The 17,882-nt window shown below is 52.7% G+C and overlaps 7 protein-coding genes across 7 annotated transcripts; 1 reads left to right on the top strand and 6 right to left on the bottom strand.

Annotated features, from left to right (window-relative positions):
* Positions 1–156: 156 nt before the first annotated feature.
* Positions 157–779, bottom strand: SPBR_07867 (uncharacterized protein; the record flags this gene model as incomplete). The annotated part of the gene is made up of 2 exons (XM_040766121.1): positions 157–163; positions 196–779. The coding sequence occupies 2 exons, from the start codon at positions 777–779 to the stop codon at positions 157–159; spliced, it is 591 nt and encodes a 196-aa protein (XP_040616653.1).
* Positions 780–930: 151 nt separating this feature from the next.
* SPBR_07505 (uncharacterized protein) lies at positions 931–2,027 on the bottom strand (the record flags this gene model as incomplete). The annotated part of the gene is made up of 2 exons (XM_040765759.1): positions 931–944; positions 1,043–2,027. 2 exons carry the CDS (start codon positions 2,025–2,027, stop codon positions 931–933), a joined length of 999 nt encoding a protein of 332 aa, XP_040616652.1.
* Positions 2,028–4,808: 2,781 nt separating this feature from the next.
* SPBR_06573 (seryl-tRNA synthetase) lies at positions 4,809–7,637 on the bottom strand (the record flags this gene model as incomplete). The annotated part of the gene is made up of 17 exons (XM_040764829.1): positions 4,809–4,977; positions 5,054–5,126; positions 5,218–5,255; positions 5,324–5,345; positions 5,410–5,460; positions 5,522–5,583; positions 5,640–5,781; positions 5,855–5,943; positions 6,010–6,042; positions 6,102–6,159; positions 6,296–6,345; positions 6,413–6,457; positions 6,517–6,551; positions 6,836–7,200; positions 7,273–7,298; positions 7,375–7,457; positions 7,569–7,637. The coding sequence occupies 17 exons, from the start codon at positions 7,635–7,637 to the stop codon at positions 4,809–4,811; spliced, it is 1,410 nt and encodes a 469-aa protein (XP_040616651.1).
* A 1,301-nt stretch (positions 7,638–8,938) lies between these two features.
* On the bottom strand, positions 8,939–9,589 carry SPBR_07857 (uncharacterized protein; the record flags this gene model as incomplete). Its single annotated transcript, XM_040766111.1, has 2 exons — positions 8,939–9,447; positions 9,535–9,589. 2 exons carry the CDS (start codon positions 9,587–9,589, stop codon positions 8,939–8,941), a joined length of 564 nt encoding a protein of 187 aa, XP_040616650.1.
* Positions 9,590–11,346: 1,757 nt separating this feature from the next.
* On the bottom strand, positions 11,347–14,393 carry SPBR_06532 (uncharacterized protein; the record flags this gene model as incomplete). The annotated part of the gene is made up of 2 exons (XM_040764788.1): positions 11,347–11,595; positions 11,715–14,393. The coding sequence occupies 2 exons, from the start codon at positions 14,391–14,393 to the stop codon at positions 11,347–11,349; spliced, it is 2,928 nt and encodes a 975-aa protein (XP_040616649.1).
* Positions 14,394–15,816: 1,423 nt separating this feature from the next.
* Positions 15,817–16,695, top strand: SPBR_07698 (uracil phosphoribosyltransferase; the record flags this gene model as incomplete). Its single annotated transcript, XM_040765952.1, has 3 exons — positions 15,817–15,965; positions 16,039–16,569; positions 16,644–16,695. The coding sequence occupies 3 exons, from the start codon at positions 15,817–15,819 to the stop codon at positions 16,693–16,695; spliced, it is 732 nt and encodes a 243-aa protein (XP_040616648.1).
* A 329-nt stretch (positions 16,696–17,024) lies between these two features.
* On the bottom strand, positions 17,025–17,691 carry SPBR_07855 (transcription elongation factor; the record flags this gene model as incomplete). Its single annotated transcript, XM_040766109.1, has 4 exons — positions 17,025–17,203; positions 17,287–17,322; positions 17,421–17,559; positions 17,647–17,691. 4 exons carry the CDS (start codon positions 17,689–17,691, stop codon positions 17,025–17,027), a joined length of 399 nt encoding a protein of 132 aa, XP_040616647.1.
* Between the last annotated feature and the right edge of the window lie 191 nt (positions 17,692–17,882).

The raw sequence follows: 17,882 nt of genomic DNA, 5'->3' as shown, positions 1-17,882 counted from the left end.
GCATATGTCTCAGACACCCATTTATGGGCACGATGATCGTCTCCATAAGATACCATGTACTCTTTGCGCTTTCGCTATGACGCTGAAGGGATAGGTACCGCTGGACTATTCGATGCAGAAGCATCGTAGTCATAGTCTTTTGCCATTGGTTGCAACCTACGCCCTGTTAGCCTTATGCACATCAGGTCCACTGACGTAAACAGACAGACAACGAACTTGAGAATCTCAAATGCACGGTACCGTGCCAGGTACCGCGTACCACGGCGGTATGGTCGTAGAAGCTGGTCATCCAGCCGCTGTTGGCGAGATACAAAACGGGTCATAGTCGAGCCGTTGCGGAAAATAGGGTCGAATACGAGCAGGTTCATCTCGCCTGTGGTGGTCTTCTCGATGCCGACAATCGTGAGCGAATGGCCCGGGTGCTGCCAGTAAATCGGCGGCAACGTCGTGCTGCGCACTTTTTGCCCTGGCAAGTAGAAGCCCTTGCTGAAGTAGTGCTCCACGTCGCGCAGCAGTGCGTCTCTCGACTTCTCTGGCGTCTTATGCTTGAAGGCGTTTATGCTGCAAGGAATACTAAGACTCTGGAACAAAGCTACGGCCTCGGGCGTGCCGATGTACTTGCGTGTCAGGCGGATGCCGCCCGTTTCAATGCGGCCTCGGGAGTTGATGCCCTTGTCCCACGCACTCTCAATCAGGTTTTGAAGGTCAAACACACTCGGCAGGTCTTTGGGGAACGCCTCATGGCCAGGAAACTTGGCTCCAACAATATACGAGGTCATTGTTTGGATGTTACGATACCCACAGAAGCCGCCTACACAGCGTCAGCTTGTCGTTGTTTCAAAATAGAGTCGTGAGGAACCAAGGGCATGCACACCTTCTTTGGGTAACCTAGACACGTGCACGACACAAGGGTCGCAGAGATAGGCATACTCAGTAGTTGGGTTCTGCTCAAGAAGACCCTGGAGGAAAGGAATCATGCCTGGTGAAATGTGTCAGAGAAATATATAGGGCACCCTTCTTGACCCTCCGATTGCTGGCTTACCTTCGTGGCGGACACCCCATTCGGTCTTGAGGTAGATTGCGAGCGCGTCCGGCATCCGTTCTTCATTCGCAAACTTGCCAAGCTCGGCCTTACCGAGGCGCTTTGGGACTTCTGACACGGCCTCCATCGCTTTGGCAGTGCTGTTCTTAGTGCTCGAAGAATGCCGATGCCGATAGGCAAGCGGTATGACAGCCTTGTCCTTTTCCTTGTCCCGGTCCCCGCGTCCCCGGTCAGATTGCTCAGAGTAAGCACGCTTCCGAGGATCGCCAGAGAACATGGCCAAGAAAGAACGCACAGTCTTCGAGGGCTTGCGAGACAGGAATGTTTGATGCGAGCCACCGCTCTGTCCCAGCGTGGAAAGACCCAGTTCGCCTGTGTGGATTCGGCCATGGCCACGGCCACGGCTATGTAGGTCATGGTTCCGCTGGTGCTCCCGCCGCTCACGGTGCCGCTCACGGCTGTCGTCGCGTGGCTGAGGGGTGGAAGCGACCTCCTCCCGGCTCTCTTTAGTATCCGAACGCCCCCCGGCATTAACGGACCGAGACGAGTCCGTGGACTTTCGCGAGGCCGTGCGTTGTGGTCTCCGCTGCGGGGGTGGAACTGATGACGCCCTCACCGACTGCGTGCCATGTGCGCCGCCGTCAATATTGAGCGCCCGTGCCTGCGTCCGGGATGGGTTCGCCACTTTGGGTGCCACAGCCAATGTCTTCACGCTCTCTTTGCCCTTGCTGATGGCATCGCCGTCCTCCACTGGCGTGTCTTGGTACTCCAGGACCGCATGTAGATCAACGTGGTAGGCCATCTCTGATACAATCACCGACTCGTGACACCCGTCCACGGGACAGTCTGCAAACTGGGGCTCTTCGTTACCATTTCTCTCATCATTGTCGCTCATGCTGTCACTGTCGTCTGGAAAGCCGTTGATGACGACAGAGGTTGCATTAACACCAACAGATGCAGGCCGTGACGCAGGAGATTCTCCCATCTTCTTTCTTGACCGTAGATGCACGGCCTTAGCCTGGCCGATGCCAGAGCTCGCAAGCCTACTATTCGAGCCGCTACCACAATATTGTGGGCAGTTGTCTTCTGGATGCTCGTGGCCCACGTGCTTCTGGAGTTCCACAAGTGTTAGCCAAGGATCAAATGGAGAACAGCTTCTGCACGTTCGTAGGTTGCAATAAAAAAGGAACGCAAATGTAAGAAAAAGACGGAGAGGGGGTAAAGCGATTTTGGAGACAGAATGCAACGAAACTCACCAGCAACAGACTGTACTCTGCTGAAAAGAAACCACAAAAGGGGCAGGATAAAATAGCGCCTACCACCTCAGCTTGTTCGTGGGCTGCAACAGCGGCTGTAGCCTTGGAGGGAACCCCATTTGAGCACCGAGGCCGATGCTTTCGCTTCGTTTGCGCTTCCTGCGTCATTGGCCTAGCCTGTCGCAATGGCAGTTGCAATCACCCGCCAAAAAGAAGCTGGAAGCTGGTGGAGAATGCACTGCCGTACTGTTGGATCTTAGTCGGTCCAGGCTAGTTCATGCCGTGTGGAGGCGGATCTTGCCGGTGCAGTTTGCAATACAGTTTTGTTGTTCACAGTTAGCGGAGCTGCACAGCGTAGCTTAGCTATTTCGAAAGCTGCATCTGACGTTTTTGTGCCTTTAGGAGAGTACGACGAAACGCGTACGGTATAGGCAGCAGATAGATCAAAGCAAAGAAGGTAAAGGCCAATATATCGAAATCAGAGAGAATAGAAACTAAAAGTTCGGGTAAAAATAAAAATATCCGTCGAATGCAGGAGACGAGAATCCTGAAGGTCAGGTCAAAGAGAAGTAGGCGAGATGTAGTCGGATTCGGTAGTGTATATGAACTTAGGAGGAGTGTCGTAGGATGAGATGGATACTATTATATGCATAGTAGGAAAAGGGGCAAAGAAAAAGGCGTTGGGTTAAAGGGTGTTTTGGCATGTCGCGTTGAAAGAAAGAAAAATGGTCGCACCCAATTGTACACATCGACTGGACTCTTCTGGGAGCGTGTCGTGGCATGCCTTCCGCGTTGTTGTTTGACTGTCGACCGCTCCTTCCCGCCTTTTGCATATGACGTGTTTTCTTTCCTGTTCTTGTTTTATCTTCTTTATTGCTCCGGTCGGGAAGTAGCGATTGGTAGTCCCGTATTACCAATTTATCGACGTACGATCCCTAATAATAATACCTCTTTCCCCTTTAAACAGAAAACAGCAATAAACGGACATGAATAGGAGGAACCTGTGCAACTGGGCCGTTCCTTCTTTGCTCAGCCCGTTGTACGCCTCATTTTAGCATAATTCTTTCGTTGATATGCTGTATTTCACGAACTCACCGACGAAAGTGTGCATTTTTTATTTTTTTGCCCCGGTTCAATGTTGCGCAATACTTCCTCCTCGTACATGTCTTTTTTCTCACCCCGTTTCATGTCGGACTGGGCGGGAATGCGAACGGATGCAATCGTTTGTCCAGGGCACATACGGCAAGCAGTAAAACCGAGCTCGGATTCATGTTGTCTGTCCCACTCGCACCTTCCGTACAACGCATTTCTTCGCCATTCGTAATAAAAACAAGGCAATTACGGACGGCGCTCTATCCGGCCATTCCACCCGTTCTTTCCGTGCCTTGACGTTTCCCCTTCCCACATCAACCGTCAGTCTGTTCCGTTGTGACTTCCCCGTTTGGCAAAGCCGGCAATGCCACTCTTGCAAGCATTTTCTTCATTACATTCGCCATATATCGCCATCGAGAACACGACAATCACGTCTGTTCTCGCCCCAAGAAGCGCACCGCCTGCCAGCCTCTTAGGAACGGTACCCCGGTTTTGCTGGTACGCCGTACGTCGTACGTCTGTTCCTTTCATATATGCGCTGCCAAACGGGCAGAGACTACGAAAACGCATTTGCCCGTTCGTGCCACCACTGGCTTTTATTTCCATCCCAGCCGCCCGTCCCCTTCGTAGCTTTTGTGCCTTGGGGCGCTTATGTACCACAAAGCGGTATTACGGCTCAGGTAAGAAGAGTGATGTTCAACACGGTTGCACAACTCTCGACAGGCCCATACCTTGTTCGCTTTTACCGGTCTTCTTTTTCCTTTGATACGGACTGTAGTCTCGTCTTTCCTGTCAAGTCCGAATGGTCCCCGCCCGCCAATAAATGGCAATGAAAACGACGAGATGCGGTCGAGAAACATTGGGAGTTCAGCCCTGTGAGCGTTTTGGACAGGAGGTTGCCAAAATGGGCATACGAGCTTTTTGAGACACACACGGTGTTATTATATATGAGCTCAAGTCTCAGGTTGTTGAACCTGAAGCCGGCCGGTTACCCTTTTCATGAAGCTTGGCTTTCCCTTCATTTTTTTATATCTTGCCGGGACATATAGTGGATGTAGCTGAAATTTTGACTACCACAAAAAAAGTTTATTTTCTTGTCTTGTCTGAGCTGCAGCACGTCTCGCACTTCAACTTCCTTTTTGGCCAAATCAAAGCAACCCAGTTTGTGTTACCAGAATACAGACGCCCACCCCCCAACACAACTCAACCAACCGGCTGTGCAAACCCAAAACAAGGTTGTCGGGGTCGTCATTGGTGTAAGTGGTATGGGCCTTTTCGGCATCGATCACTCGCTTCGCATGCTTGCCCCCCTTCGCTAAACGGCGCCCCGTTTTGGCGTTTTTTCTTTTTTCTTTGATGGATTCTCGTTTTTTACTTTACCTGCGTTGCAATTTTACTGGTCGACCGTCGTTGTCCTTCTAGACCTTGACGTTCTTCAGCGCATCAGCCGCCTTGCCGACTTCGGCTGCAACAGCACCGGCAGCCGCGGCGACCTTGGGCTTGGCGCCTTTCTCGGCGGCCTTGGCTTTCTTCTGCGAGGTAGAGTCCTTGGGGAGCTCCTTGGTGAAGGGAATGAAGTCGGGAGCACTATTTGTCGTTGTCAGCACGACCTTCTATTTCTCCCTCATGTTTTTGATTTTGAAGAGCGGCGCAAGTCACTTACCCAGGTAGGTACTTGCGCAAGGGCTCCGGAACGCGCACACCTTCTGGCGTCTGGAAGTTCTCGAGAATAGCGCCTGACTTTGTTAGCATATCACTATTCCTCGTATCACAAAAGCATATCCACCAATCCCCCACGCCTTGGGTGTGAAACCTCCGGAAACTTACACATGGTGCGGCTGGTAGCGGTCAGGGTAGAGTTCAGGCTGGTATACGGTCAGAACAACGTCATATTTTGTCACATTGCAGCGCATATGTTCAAGCATCCACCTACCAGTGGACGTATTTCTTCTTGACTAGAGACGAAGTTAGTACATATTCAAGTCATAATAAGGGTACTTTATAAAACAGCACACTTACCATCAGTCTGGGTCTTCGGGCCGTAGCGGATGTCCAGGGCGCGAGACTGGTCTGTTTTTACATATAAGCAAATATTCCTCGGGGTAATTAGGGTCCTGGAGTCATATCATACAGTCAGTGCAGTTAGAGCAGGAGACAAGCTCCTTGTACTCCGCCTGGAAGGGGAACCAAGCCCTGGAGCCGAATTAGCACAAGTCATACCACGAAGTAGGGGTTGACCAGCGACATACTCAAGATCGTATTTCTTGCTGGCAGCCTGGTTGAAGGCACCGCTGACAATGGCGACAACGCGGTAGGGGAGGCCCAGAGACTGGCAAAACTCCTCTGAGTTGGCAATCATAGCATCGAACTGCTCCCAGCTCTTTTCGGGGTCTAGCAAAAGTGTAAGTGGTGAGTGAATAGGCCGTGGGAGGCGGTGTCTCTCGGCGAGTAGACAGATACATACCGCACAGAACAAACTGCTCGACCTTCTCGAACTGGTGAACGCGGAACGTGCCCCACGCATCCTTGCCATGTGAGCCAGCCTCGCGACGGCTGAGGTGTGATGAATTAGCCTTCAAAGGCTTTCGGAGGAAGTACGGACAACGCATGGTTACTTACAAGCATGTGCTGAAGCCAGCGTACTTGATCGGCCTGTAGTAAATGGTTAGAGAAAGTCTTCCTATATGGAATTGCGTATGGAAGTGCCTTACATCTCATTTGCCTGGAGCCACTGGCCGGAGTGGTAGGCAGAAATCGGTTGCTCCGAAGCTGGACGCCTAGTCAGCTTGTCCTGTGTGATAAACCTCAGACCGGAAAGTTTAGAGAGTACTCACTCGCTACAAGTCGTTGAGTTAGCCACGCGCCCTGGTATCACAAATGTATATAAATAAATAAAAATTCTTACCAATCAGGTACTTCTCAGAGTCACCGTCGACAACCTTGTAGAGTTGCTCACTGTTGTAATGGTCAGCTTGCTACCTCTCGACTCGGCCAAAAGTCAAACGATGGTTTCCGAACGTACTCAAAGTCGTCAAGCTGGGCTGTTTGCGCCATGATCTCTTTTGACCTGAAATGTGTTAGAAGATGAGATCCAACACTATCATAGGAGGTTGAGGTCCAACATACATCATAAATGGCGACTGCAGGGCAGTGTAGCCATGCTTTAGTGTGAGGAACTCCAGACCATCTAAATCGTGTCAGTATACAAGGGTAATTTGACGGATGCCCAACAGTTGTAAAACTTACAGTTGATAATGGCTTGGTTCCTAGTTTCTTTTGGTAAGTCGATGAAAATTATTCTTCACAAAAAAAAAAAAAAAAAAAAAAAAAAAACAAGGGCAAGTATAATGTATATCTTACAGGAAGACCTATTTTGAAATCCAGTGTTAGCATGGCGACCAACAAACCACTGCCAAAAATGTCACAGAATCGGGATACCACTTACACCCCAGTTCTTGAGGAAGTAGCCGCGGTGACCAACCACCTTGACACCGGCTTCCGGGTTGTAGCCGTCAATGCGCAGAAGCAGCTCGTGGTGCGACAACAGCTTGCTGCGGTCCTCCTCGCCAACGGCAACTTCGCGGTCAGCGGGTACCCAGGTGGTGATGATGGGGTTGTTGTCCTCGTTGTTGTCGACGGGGACGGAGTCGTGGATGAGGTTGCCAATGGTGCCAAGGGCCTTGTTCATGGCCTTCTCCTTGACGGCGGCAGAGTCGAGCATGTCCTTCTTCTGCTTCTCGGTCGCAATCTTCTGCTGGAGGAGGTCGTCGGCGTTCTCCTTGGCCTTCTTCTTTGCGCCAATCTGCTTCTCTGGGGGTAGGGGAGGTTTCTGTTAGACATATGGTGATGAGGGAGGACAAAGGACAGGCTGGCGGTTCGTACGGATATCGTTGATCTTGGCATTGAGTCTAGAAAGAGAAAAGGTCGTCTGTCAGCAAGTTGTCCATGCAATGCGCCAAACCAAGAACCGTAGAAGTCACATACTGCGTAGCATCGTAGAGGGTTCGACGGTGGTCCTGCCACAGCTCAATAACCTTATCGACCACATCGGGGTCCGCGTAACGGCGCTGCAAGAAACGTTAGCCCAGTCGGACCGGTACAGGGCGCCAAAATGCACCACGAAGAGTTGCCTCTCGTGACGTGAAACGGCGGAGACCAAAGAGGAAGAAAAGACGCACGCGCTGGCTCTCCTTGACGGCAGCCGGATTGCCGCCGCGCTCAACAATAAGATCGAGAACGTCGAGCATGTTGGGCCGGGGTTGTTAGTCTCAAAGTTCGAAGTTCTGGAGCTTTGGTGAGTAGGGCGGTCGGGGGCCAAAAAAAAGGTCGTGATGCGATGCGGCGATGCGGCGATGCAGCGATGCTGTTGGCTTTTTGTAAGAGTCAGAGAACACAAGTGACGAAAGAGGGGCAGGAGCATAAAGAGTAGGATGAGAGGTCGTTACGTACAAATTTGGGACGGCAGGAGCAGCACCAAACGGAGCCTGATTGCAAAACAGTCGGGACGAAAGTTGAGGTTCGCGGAGGAGGTCGTTGTTCGTTTTGCCAAACAAAGCTGAACGATCAGGCCAATCTAGTTTTTTGGACGGGCTCGTTTTTTTGGCGCTGTCCAATTACTTTGGGCTACTGGCGCGGCGCCTTCGTCCAACTGAGGGCCAGGGCACTGGTTGTTGAAGCCGAAGGAGGGGCATGGTGCGCTAAGTTGGGTTTGTATGTGAGGTCTGTATGAGCCAAAAAGGGTAAGGTAAATGTTGCGACCAGAACTACAGGGCCTGGAACGCTAGCTTGGTGGGGTGCAAGCTGCGCTGGCCGCGGGCAGGCCAGCCGTGCCCGCCCCCCTGCACGGAGCACGGCGTTATTTGTTTATACAGCTCGAAAGCATGGGCCAGCCTTGGCGCGATAACGGGTGCCCCTCACGTTCGAGCGATAACGCAGCAAACACTGAAAAATCGAGTATGGATACAGGATGGCTGTACTTTACAGAATACCATTCAACAGCTTGCCAGCGTCTTTGTTCGTGAGAATTGCATCGTGATTTCAGTACCTGCTAATTGTAAATTGCGTATGCGTATGAATGTGCAGTGGTGATTATGCCAAGTGAGACACGGCTGTCTCAAACGGTCTGCGGGCAGCCACTTCGTTTAGACAGGCTGCACGACATACAATGAAAGAAAGACATAGACAAAAGAGTGCAAGTAATGGTATTGGATTGTCCTATCCGAGAATCTCGAGCAGAAAACGTAAAGATCTCTCCCTGGTCCCGCCATATACAGAAGAGGCGCGAATGCAAGGAAGCAAGACTAGATGCAAATGAAGCGCAAAATATGCAAGACGAAGCATAAGAAAAATAACAAAAGAATGCAAGTGTAAGGCAGACCCTCCTGTTGCCCATATGCAAAATAACATAACACCATGTATACTCCGTAGTCCATCCGCAAATTACCATCTACAAGGGGCACGCGAGAAAGGAAGGGTCGAAAGGACGGGATGCAAGGACGAAGAACCCCAAACTCTAAAACACGCAACCGCAACCAATATCGATCAGGGATCACATCACCACACACTTTCCACCGTCCTGCGGCTCGTTGGGGTTCTGTGCCTTTTCGATCTGGCCGATCAGAAGCTCAAAGGCCTTGGCCACGTTGGTGTCAAAGCGCGCGCTGGCCTCGATCTGGGCGCAGTCAAACTTCTCGGCCAGCTTCTTGCCATCCTCCACAGTGACCTGGCGCTGCTCGGGGCGCAGGTCGCTCTTGTTCCCGACAATGACCAGGGGCACCCAGCTGACGCCGAGATGGTCAAGGATTTTATCGCGGATGACGTGGATCATCTCGTACGACTGCTTGGAGGCGACCGAGTAGACGAGCACGTAGCCATGGATGCCGATAAAGTGCTTCGAGTTGAGGATGCTGTACTCGTCCTGGCCGGCGGTGTCGACAATCTCGGTGGCGTACTCCTGGCCCTTGTAGCGGATCTCCTTGCTGAACGTGTTCTCAATGGTCGGGTAGTAGCTCTCGATAAAGTGTCCCTCGACGTAGCGGACCGCCAAAGAAGATTTGCCTAGACATGTTAGTGGAGAAGAAGGCCGGAAGACATCTATGCAGAATGCAGAAAGCAAATGCAGAAGGCTGCAAAGCAAAGACATACCGACAGAGCGGCTGCCAACGATGGCGATTTTCCGCTGCTTGGACGGTGATGGCATTTCAAAAGGCTGAAACAGAGGCGCGTGGGGGTGGCCGCTGCAGGTGGGCGCGCAGGTTTTCTAGAAAGAAGGGATCGGAGGGGGAGTTGTCGTTTTGCGATATGCAAGGCACCGCTGGAACAGGCAAGGTGAGGAGGGGAGCCCGGTTTAGGAAGTTCACGGTTCTGCGACAACGAAATTCGTCAAGTGGACGCGAAGCGGCGGTGAACGACAAAACAACTCGTTGTTTGTTTGCGCGGCGTTGCAAAAAAGCTGGGTGAGCGAGAGTTGGAGAGTTGAGAAGAAGCTTAAAGACTAAAGAAAGATGGCAAACCGGCGCCCAAAGGAAGAAATCGGCGATTGGCCTGGTAAAAGGACGAATCAAGAAAACGTTACAAAGCCCGATGCGATCTGGTTCCCAGGCACCTGAAAAGAACTTCGGTGGGGGATTTTGGCGATTCCCAGATTGTCAGGTCCTGGAATTCGCGACGTGATGGGAGATGTATTGGAGATATGGCGGTGAATTTACAAGAGAGAGGAGGAAGGCGGCTGAGACGTTTCTTCGGAAAGGGGAAGCGGAAGAATATAGACAAAGTAGTCACAGGAGAAACGAGAAACGCAAGAGGCGAAAGATGGCAAGGTAGAAAAAGGATGGAGTAGGGGAAGGTGCGAACGGCGCCAGGCCCCCTACCTGCCCACCATGGTCTAGCCCAAGGCAGGAACCTCTTCACCAAAAGCGCCACACGGGTGCAGACGTTTGTTTGTGTTGATCACCTACGTTAGACGACCGCTCTCTTTGTTGGCATCTACGTGGCTCTAGGTTGATCTGACGCTACCAATTGCAACAAGTTCCCAACTATCATGAACTACTGGATTGCGATTCCCCTCTTTTGTCGTTTGCACCTGGCTAATTTGGACAGCTCATGATATGGGCTTACGGGAAGGCGCAAACGAGCCTTTGTTTCTCTGATTCGTCTCCATCGTCTGGAAGGCTGTAATGAGCCGTGCCCGTCTTTCCGTCTTTCCGTCTGTTTGCATGTTTGTTTGTCTTACACAAAGGTACTCGCCAGCGGTCAGCTGTTCAACAGCGCAAGGGTGGGAAAGTGCGGTACGGAAGCAACACGGCCTGGATGACCAAAAGCATCTGCGCCCAAGCACCAAAGTGTTCACGTGAAATGGGGCTGCCAACCACTAACACAAGCTTGGCGCTGAGCAAAAGTACAGTAATGACAACATACAGAGCAAACAAATATAAAAAATGTTTGTCAAACGAATCTCGACAGTCTCTTCTCAGTCTTGTAGCAGATCTACGTGTCGACTGTCTTGTCGATCCGCCGCTCGGTGGAATGACCTCGTTATACGGATGAGTGAGCTCTCAAGGCTTGTGTGAAGATTGGTGAGGTGCGAAACGCCAGAGAATGTTGATACTAGAAACCCAATGTCTACAAAATCGAAACCCCGTTTGCATGACTTCAATACGAGTACCTGAGTTGGGTCTGGGGCATGAATCATTTCATATTGTTGCAAACCAGCGCGAAGGCAAAAGAAAAATAAACAAGGGGGTATCCCATGTCTTTAGCAACGCATCTCCCTTTCTCAAAAACACCAAAAGAATTGAAGCTGGTGAGCTCCCTTATTGCCCATCATGCCACCAGCGCCCTCCACTCCACCGACCTCTATTTTCGCTCTTTTCCGCCGCAGCTGTTTGAAAGTCGTGATATTTGTACAAGAAAAGAAAATCCAGGACGTCAGAAAAGAACACAACAGCCACTCTCCCCTTAGTACGATCGGGCATCCAGCTCTTGGGTCAGCGCCCGGAGGCGGGCTGTGAACTGGCTAGCCTCTGCGCCGTGCTCCGAGTTTTCGGCCTTTCCGATCTGGTCATGCAGAGTGATGAATTGCCGGATCGACTCGAGAAGAGGGTTGAGGTTGCCGCTCGGAGAAAGCAGTTTGAAAGCCTGGTAGATGGGGTCATGCAGACAGAGGTAGCCGAGTAGAATAGAGAGATACGCAAATGCCACGTTAAGCTGTGACTTTTCTTCCGAGTCGGCCTACATTACGTTAGCATTCGCATTTAGTAGCAGGGGAAAAAAAACACCACAATAGCAGTCATTGCAGTGACAAAAATGAAGGCAGAAAGGCTCACCTCAGATGCAACCGCAGTGCCGTCAAGGAACGCTTTGCCCAGCCGGTCAAAAACGGCCAGGCCACCACCCTGCTCCAGGGTCTCGCCCGCAGCAGCATCGTTCTCCGAAAAGTTAATCATCACACCGAGCATGAGCAGCAGCTCGTTCAGTGCGTCAGAGGCAAACTCTTCGCCCGTCTTCGCCGAGCGAACAACACCAGCAAGGGCGCCGGAGCTCAGTTCCGCTAGCTGCCGCAGCAAGCCCTTGTCCACATAGTATCGTGCAGCATCTGGGTTGTTGTTGGCCGTGTTAAGCGCCAGCTTCAAAACCAGCAGCTCGAGGTCGTTAAGGCGTAGACTGCTCTGTTCATGGCGCTCCAGGGATTCGCCTAACGCGCTGGCGATGATTGGTAGGTAGTGCCGCGTCCACTCGGCACTGATGTCAGACTGCATAGCTGACACGGAGTGCATCTCCAAAAGGGACAGCGACAGGAACAGATCCGCTGAGTCGGCATCGCTCGATAGCCCAGACGCCAGAAGCGGGGACTCAGGTGTCGACCCGTCGTCGTCGTAAGCTGAGGGAAGAGCAGACGAAATAATACCAAACAGTTCCTTGGTGAGTGCCGCAGATAGAGCGCCGTCGTCCTCGTCGATGCCACTCACACCACCAGATTCGGACTGCAGTTGCTGCGCAAACATGTGCAGAGCCTTCAATGACACCGTCCGTGGCGACAGCTGCGATGGAGGGCCAGACGCAGGCTTCCAAATGGCCGACAGCTTCCTTAGTGTCTCCTTGAGCGTGCCCAGCTGCTGGCGCATATGGTTGGAGACATTGGCTTTCCGATCTTTCGAGAAGCTCACAATATCCGAGTCGGTCGCAAGGAGAGTCAGGAAGAGGTCTTTTATTTTTTGCTGCCGGAGCTCGCGCAAGAGGCGGTGAGATGCTGAGCCACTAGCCAGAAGCGTGACGACAATACCGGCAATGGCATATCCAGCAACGACGTCTGTTTCCTTCCCAACATTCCGGAACAGCTGCATCTCGGCACCGTGGTCCCTGAAATGGCGTAGGAAGGACTTTTCCTGGAGCTTGTGGACCATCTCGAGGAGCGCGGAACGTCTGGCCGACGATGGCTTGCCAGAGCTCGGCGCACCAACGCGATCCATGATGTCGACCAGCTCGTCGGCATACCGGCTATTGGCGCCCGCCTGGCGAAGCTCGTGAATGCTCTGGATGGCACCTTGTGATGCCCCACCCATATCCTCGTCAAAGTCAAACGCAGCCGGCTTCGCTTCGGGCTCAGGAAGCAGGCTCTCCAACAGCGACAGATCGCTGCCCTGAGGTCCACCCAGTTCCACCGGCTCCTCTGCCAAAATCGTTCTCTCCAGGTTGTATGTAAACTTGACCCCGGGCCGTCTTGTCGTGGTGCGCCGCGTGATCGTAGCCGGCGTCGATGGAGCGATCGAGACTTTGCTGGGCGACGCTGTCGCCAGGCTGTCCAAGTCCATGTGCCCTCCCGGGCCCTCGCTAACGGGCGTGCTGCGTACATTTCGGTATCTCGCCAAGATAGGGTCTTCGTCGCTACTTGCATTGCCGTCGCTCTCGTCTTTTGCAGCGGGGTCTTCGGCCGGTTTGGCTTCCTCATCCGAGGAAGACTCGTCTTCGATCTGAGAGGCAAGGGTATCGATCAGACGGCGACGTTTTCTTTGCGTGGACGGCGGCGGTTTATAAACCTCCCGCACAACCGATGCTGGCCGCTGAGGTGACTTTCGCGGCGTCGCGTGGCCGCTGTTCGAAGGTAGGTTGTCCACCGGACGGATGGGCATCGGGTGAGGCGATTTTGACCCCGATTTCCGAACGGCCGTCGTAGCCGATGCGGCAGCAAACGTTGACAGCGTCTTTCTTGGTGATGCCGATGGTGAACGGATACCCAGGGGGCTCTTCAACCCAGCCGGTTCCTTTGGTGGAGTCTTTGTAGCGCGTTGACGAGGCGAGCTGACCGGCCGTGACGAACTCGACTCTGTGACCTTTCCAATCGCTTTGCTTTGTTTAAAGAGCGGAGATGACGCACCGACCGAAGTAGGGCCTGGGCTGGGCGATCTCCGCTGGACCTTTTTGGCCTGTGTCGAGTATGAATTTCTGCTGACTGGAGGAGACGAAGCAGCAAAGCCAGCAGCCGGACGTTGTGCGCCGGCACTGGGACGCTGGGCACTAGCACTCGGATGTTGGGTGCTTGTACTTGGGCGTTGAGCACTTGCACTGGGGCGCGACATAGGCGTAGACTCGTTCGGAGATGGCTTCCGTTTCACACCGCGCACAGCGTCGAGCGTCTCCCGTGTCGTATTGCCTCTCTTAATACTAGGAAGATGGCGCGGCGTAGCAGTAGACGCCGGCATCGGTGATGGAGCGAGACCCGTGCTGGCTGTGCTTTTGTTGCTCGGTCGGGGAGTCGTCAATGGTGGGCGTGCGGAAGACAAGGGTCGCGGTTTCGTTACGGATTTCGGTGGTGGCGGCACATCGTCAACAAAGTCGTATTCGTAGATGTCCTTTGCCGGAGTTTGTGAACCGGACTGAGAGGACTCCGACGCGCCGGTGATGGGTGGTGTCGATGTTTGCGACCGGGATTTGAGACCCGGCTTGCCGTTGTACGTCGTTGAGGGCTTCTTTTTGGGGCGCTGGCCCAGATCATTGAATGTCGACATTATCTCAAAACAAGACGCGCGCAACCGCCCCTGGGCAAATCAATCGATGCAGAGCCGCTTCGCGAAGCCCAATCGTCTTGTCGGTGTCCGATGGCTGTCGATAATGTTCGAAGAAAGGAGAGGGGTGTTTTCTGTAAGGGTGGGTTCGAGGCGCGATTCGAATGGTGCGCAGGCGAAGCTAGCCAGTTGTCCAGTGTAGAATCGTGCCCCTCAGAACTAGGCGATCTCGCGTGATGAGTGCCTCGTAGATTATGTTGCCATGCGCGAGCGCTGTTTCGACAGGTCTGTAGTTGGCAAGGCGAAGGTTGGCGTCGCGATACGTGAATGTGGCCGTAGTGAATATAAATATTGGTGGGCGGTCAGGAGAAGAGTTGGCGCGTGAGCCGGGGCCTATCACAAATGGAAACAGAAGGCGCAACCGTATGTACCAAGCAGGATTGTCTCGGAGAAAGGATGCCGCGAGAAGGTGCGATGGGTGCCAGTGGTCGCACGACACAAATGATGGGGTAGGGAAGGAACGATTGTATCATTAAAGATTGTTTACAAAAGAAGCCAGGATCCTGCTTTCCGCGACAAGGACAAGTGAAAGCGGCACAGAAATTGCACAGAATTGGGCTTGATTCGAAGGTGGCTTGGCTACGAACTGCTGGCCAATGGGGCCGATGACTGTGATGACGCCTGTCGCAACGGGGATAGGCCGCAAGCGCCAAAGTAACAGCCACTAGAAGCCGTCCATTTGGGAGCGAGCCACTGGATTAGTCAGTATATTTACGGTGTAAGATATACTTAAACACTGTATTTATGCACTGTATTATTAACCATCTCTCCCCACTCCGCCGCTGTTGCAAAAGATAAGTGCGGACAGGGTTGTCGCCAGCATCCGCAAAGGATACCTGCCTTGAGGAAATCCAAGCCCGTATCGCTACATCATTTCGCGGTTACAGCTTTATCGGCATTCGTATTACTTGCGTCTATTAGTCGTGGCAGTAAACAGTAGCACTGGGCGAGGTTTAGCTTGTTGGGGAGTTCCTTGACTGGGAAGGTGCGGCGGGCAAAAAAAGGCAGAGATAAAACGACTGGCGCAGTAGACTAGGCGACCGTAAAGGTTTAGACTCCCGTCTATTGAAAAAGTTCACAACCTACAGAGAAAGCTTAAACACGGGTCATGCGACATTCTTCGAGATAAAGATAAACCACAGCTCACCGTACGTGCATTGCAGCTTTACAGATAAAGCTCTGTACCCTCCCTCGATCAATCACACCTGGCAGTACCCCGCAAAGAGTAGGAGTACAGACCAATATCGTGAATTGTGAATCGAGACCACTCACGAACGGAAGCCAGCTCTTTCACGTGCACATAACAACAACGTGAGCTTTCTTTTCGAACTGTTTAACTTCTGGAGCTCCCTCTGCCTCCCCAACAATGGCTTCTAAGACCACCGCTACGACGCAGTGCGTCGGCCCCAACTACCGGATCGGGAGCCAGAACCCCTCGGCCACTGTTTCAACACCAGTCAACTTTGAGACCGTGACGGTGCTCCCACAGACGCCGCAGCTAATTGCCCTGCTTTCGTGAGTGTCTGAGCATCTAGGTGGTACTGTGCGGTGAGTAGCCAGTGTCACCTATACTAACACAGCTGCATAGCATCATCCGCGACAAGAACACTGACCGCGGCGACTTTATCTTCTACTCAAACCGCATTATCCGGTTGCTGGTGGAGGAGGGCCTCAACCACCTGCCTACGGTCGAACGAGAGGTGACGACGCCCGTTGGCCGGCCTTACGCGGGCCTTCAGTTCCAGGGCAAGATTTGCGGTGTGTCCATCATGCGTGCTGGTGAGGCCATGGAGCAGGGTCTCCGCGACTGCTGCCGGTCGGTGCGCATTGGCAAGATCCTTATTCAGCGGGACGAAGAGACGGCTCAACCCAAGCTATTCTACGACAAGCTGCCTGAGGACATTGCCAACCGTTGGGTGCTGCTGCTGGACCCCATGTTTGCAACGGGCGGATCGGCCATCATGGCCGTGGAGGTGCTCAAATCGCGAGGTGTGCCTGAGGAGCGGATACTGTTCCTTAACCTGATTGCCAGCCCCCAAGGCGTGTCCAAATTTGCCAGCAAATTCCCCAAGCTGCGGGTGGTCACGGCGTTCATCGACGAGGGCCTCGACGAGAAGAAGTATGATGCGACCCTCTCGAAGCGTTTGCGTTTGGTTATTCTTATCGTTCACACGCTGACATATCTTCACACAGCTATATCATTCCTGGACTCGGCGACTTTGGCGATCGTTACTACACAATGTAATAGTACAAGTATCCGTTATCTGTACATGCAAACCCAAACTAGGGACAGGTGAAAAAGAAAACAAATATCTCCAGGCCTTTTCCTAATAACGCCAACCATCACCGCATCCGTTTTTGATCCTGCCTCCCTGCAACCAGTCCTTTGTATGAATCCACATGAATCCAGTTCGTGTATTCTTCCATGAAACCCCTTTGTTTTTGCATTTCAGAAAATCACAACATTGTAGCACAGCTGGTAGCAGTTTGTAAATCTAGACAGGGTGTCGTTTGGCATTGTACGCCTTCCCACCACCTTCAACTGATGCCAGTACGGGGTACATACGCGGCATATCAGTATTCATCGTCGTCCACAATGCCTTCGCCCGCGTATCGTCTGTCTCCGCCATCGTCGTCGTCGTCAATGTCTCGCGATGGTGGGCCTACGCGGCCAGGCGCATAGCGACCCGAATCGGCGAGGCCCAGTCGGCCACCACTGGTCTCATTCTCGACTTTCTCCTTGGCCACGGAATCTAAACGAGTTTGTGTCAGTCGGCGTATCGTTTGTTGACGCAAAGGCACACGCACAAGAAATAACGCGAAGAGATTTCCTTACCAGCTGCATCTACCCACTCGCCGTAAACATCAACGGCTGCGGAAAGGTCTGTCCAAAGTTAGCTGCCATTCTCCTCCTATTCCTTTGTTTATTTTGTTTCGAGACACGTTCGCGTATTGGCGCACGGGACGTACAGTTGATGGCGCATTGGAACTTCTGGCCACAGACCTTGCACTCCAAATAGCCAATGCCGAGTTTCTTATCAAGCTTCACGGTCACAGACTTCTCGTGGTTGCAGAAGAGGCAGGTAAAGGTCGTAGGCAGAGGGACAGCCTATCAATGTCAGCAACGAGGTTCGTGCCTAGCTGGACAGGGCCGCCGCCCGGACCGAGAGCATGCGCAAAGAGCTGCACAACCTACCTTCTTGGGTCCCTGAGGTTTGCTGGAGCTCTTCCGTTTACCCATGTCGAGTTAAGAACTCCGGCCGTCGGAGGGTAGAGAGGGAGAAGGGAGGGGACGCTTGAAGGTTGTTTTCGAGGTGGGAACGAACGACAGGGACGATTAACCGCAGATGGATGAGGCCCGTCGTGTCGCGTGTCGTGAAAGGGCGGTGACTCTGGATCGCTGTAGTCCCAACGGCTGCTTGTTCGATTTGC

This window comes from Sporothrix brasiliensis, assembly GCF_000820605.1.
Source record: "Sporothrix brasiliensis 5110 chromosome Unknown Cont20, whole genome shotgun sequence".
Classification (NCBI taxonomy): Eukaryota; Fungi; Ascomycota; class Sordariomycetes; order Ophiostomatales; family Ophiostomataceae; genus Sporothrix; species Sporothrix brasiliensis.
This window is presented reverse-complemented; position numbering and strand designations above follow the sequence as displayed.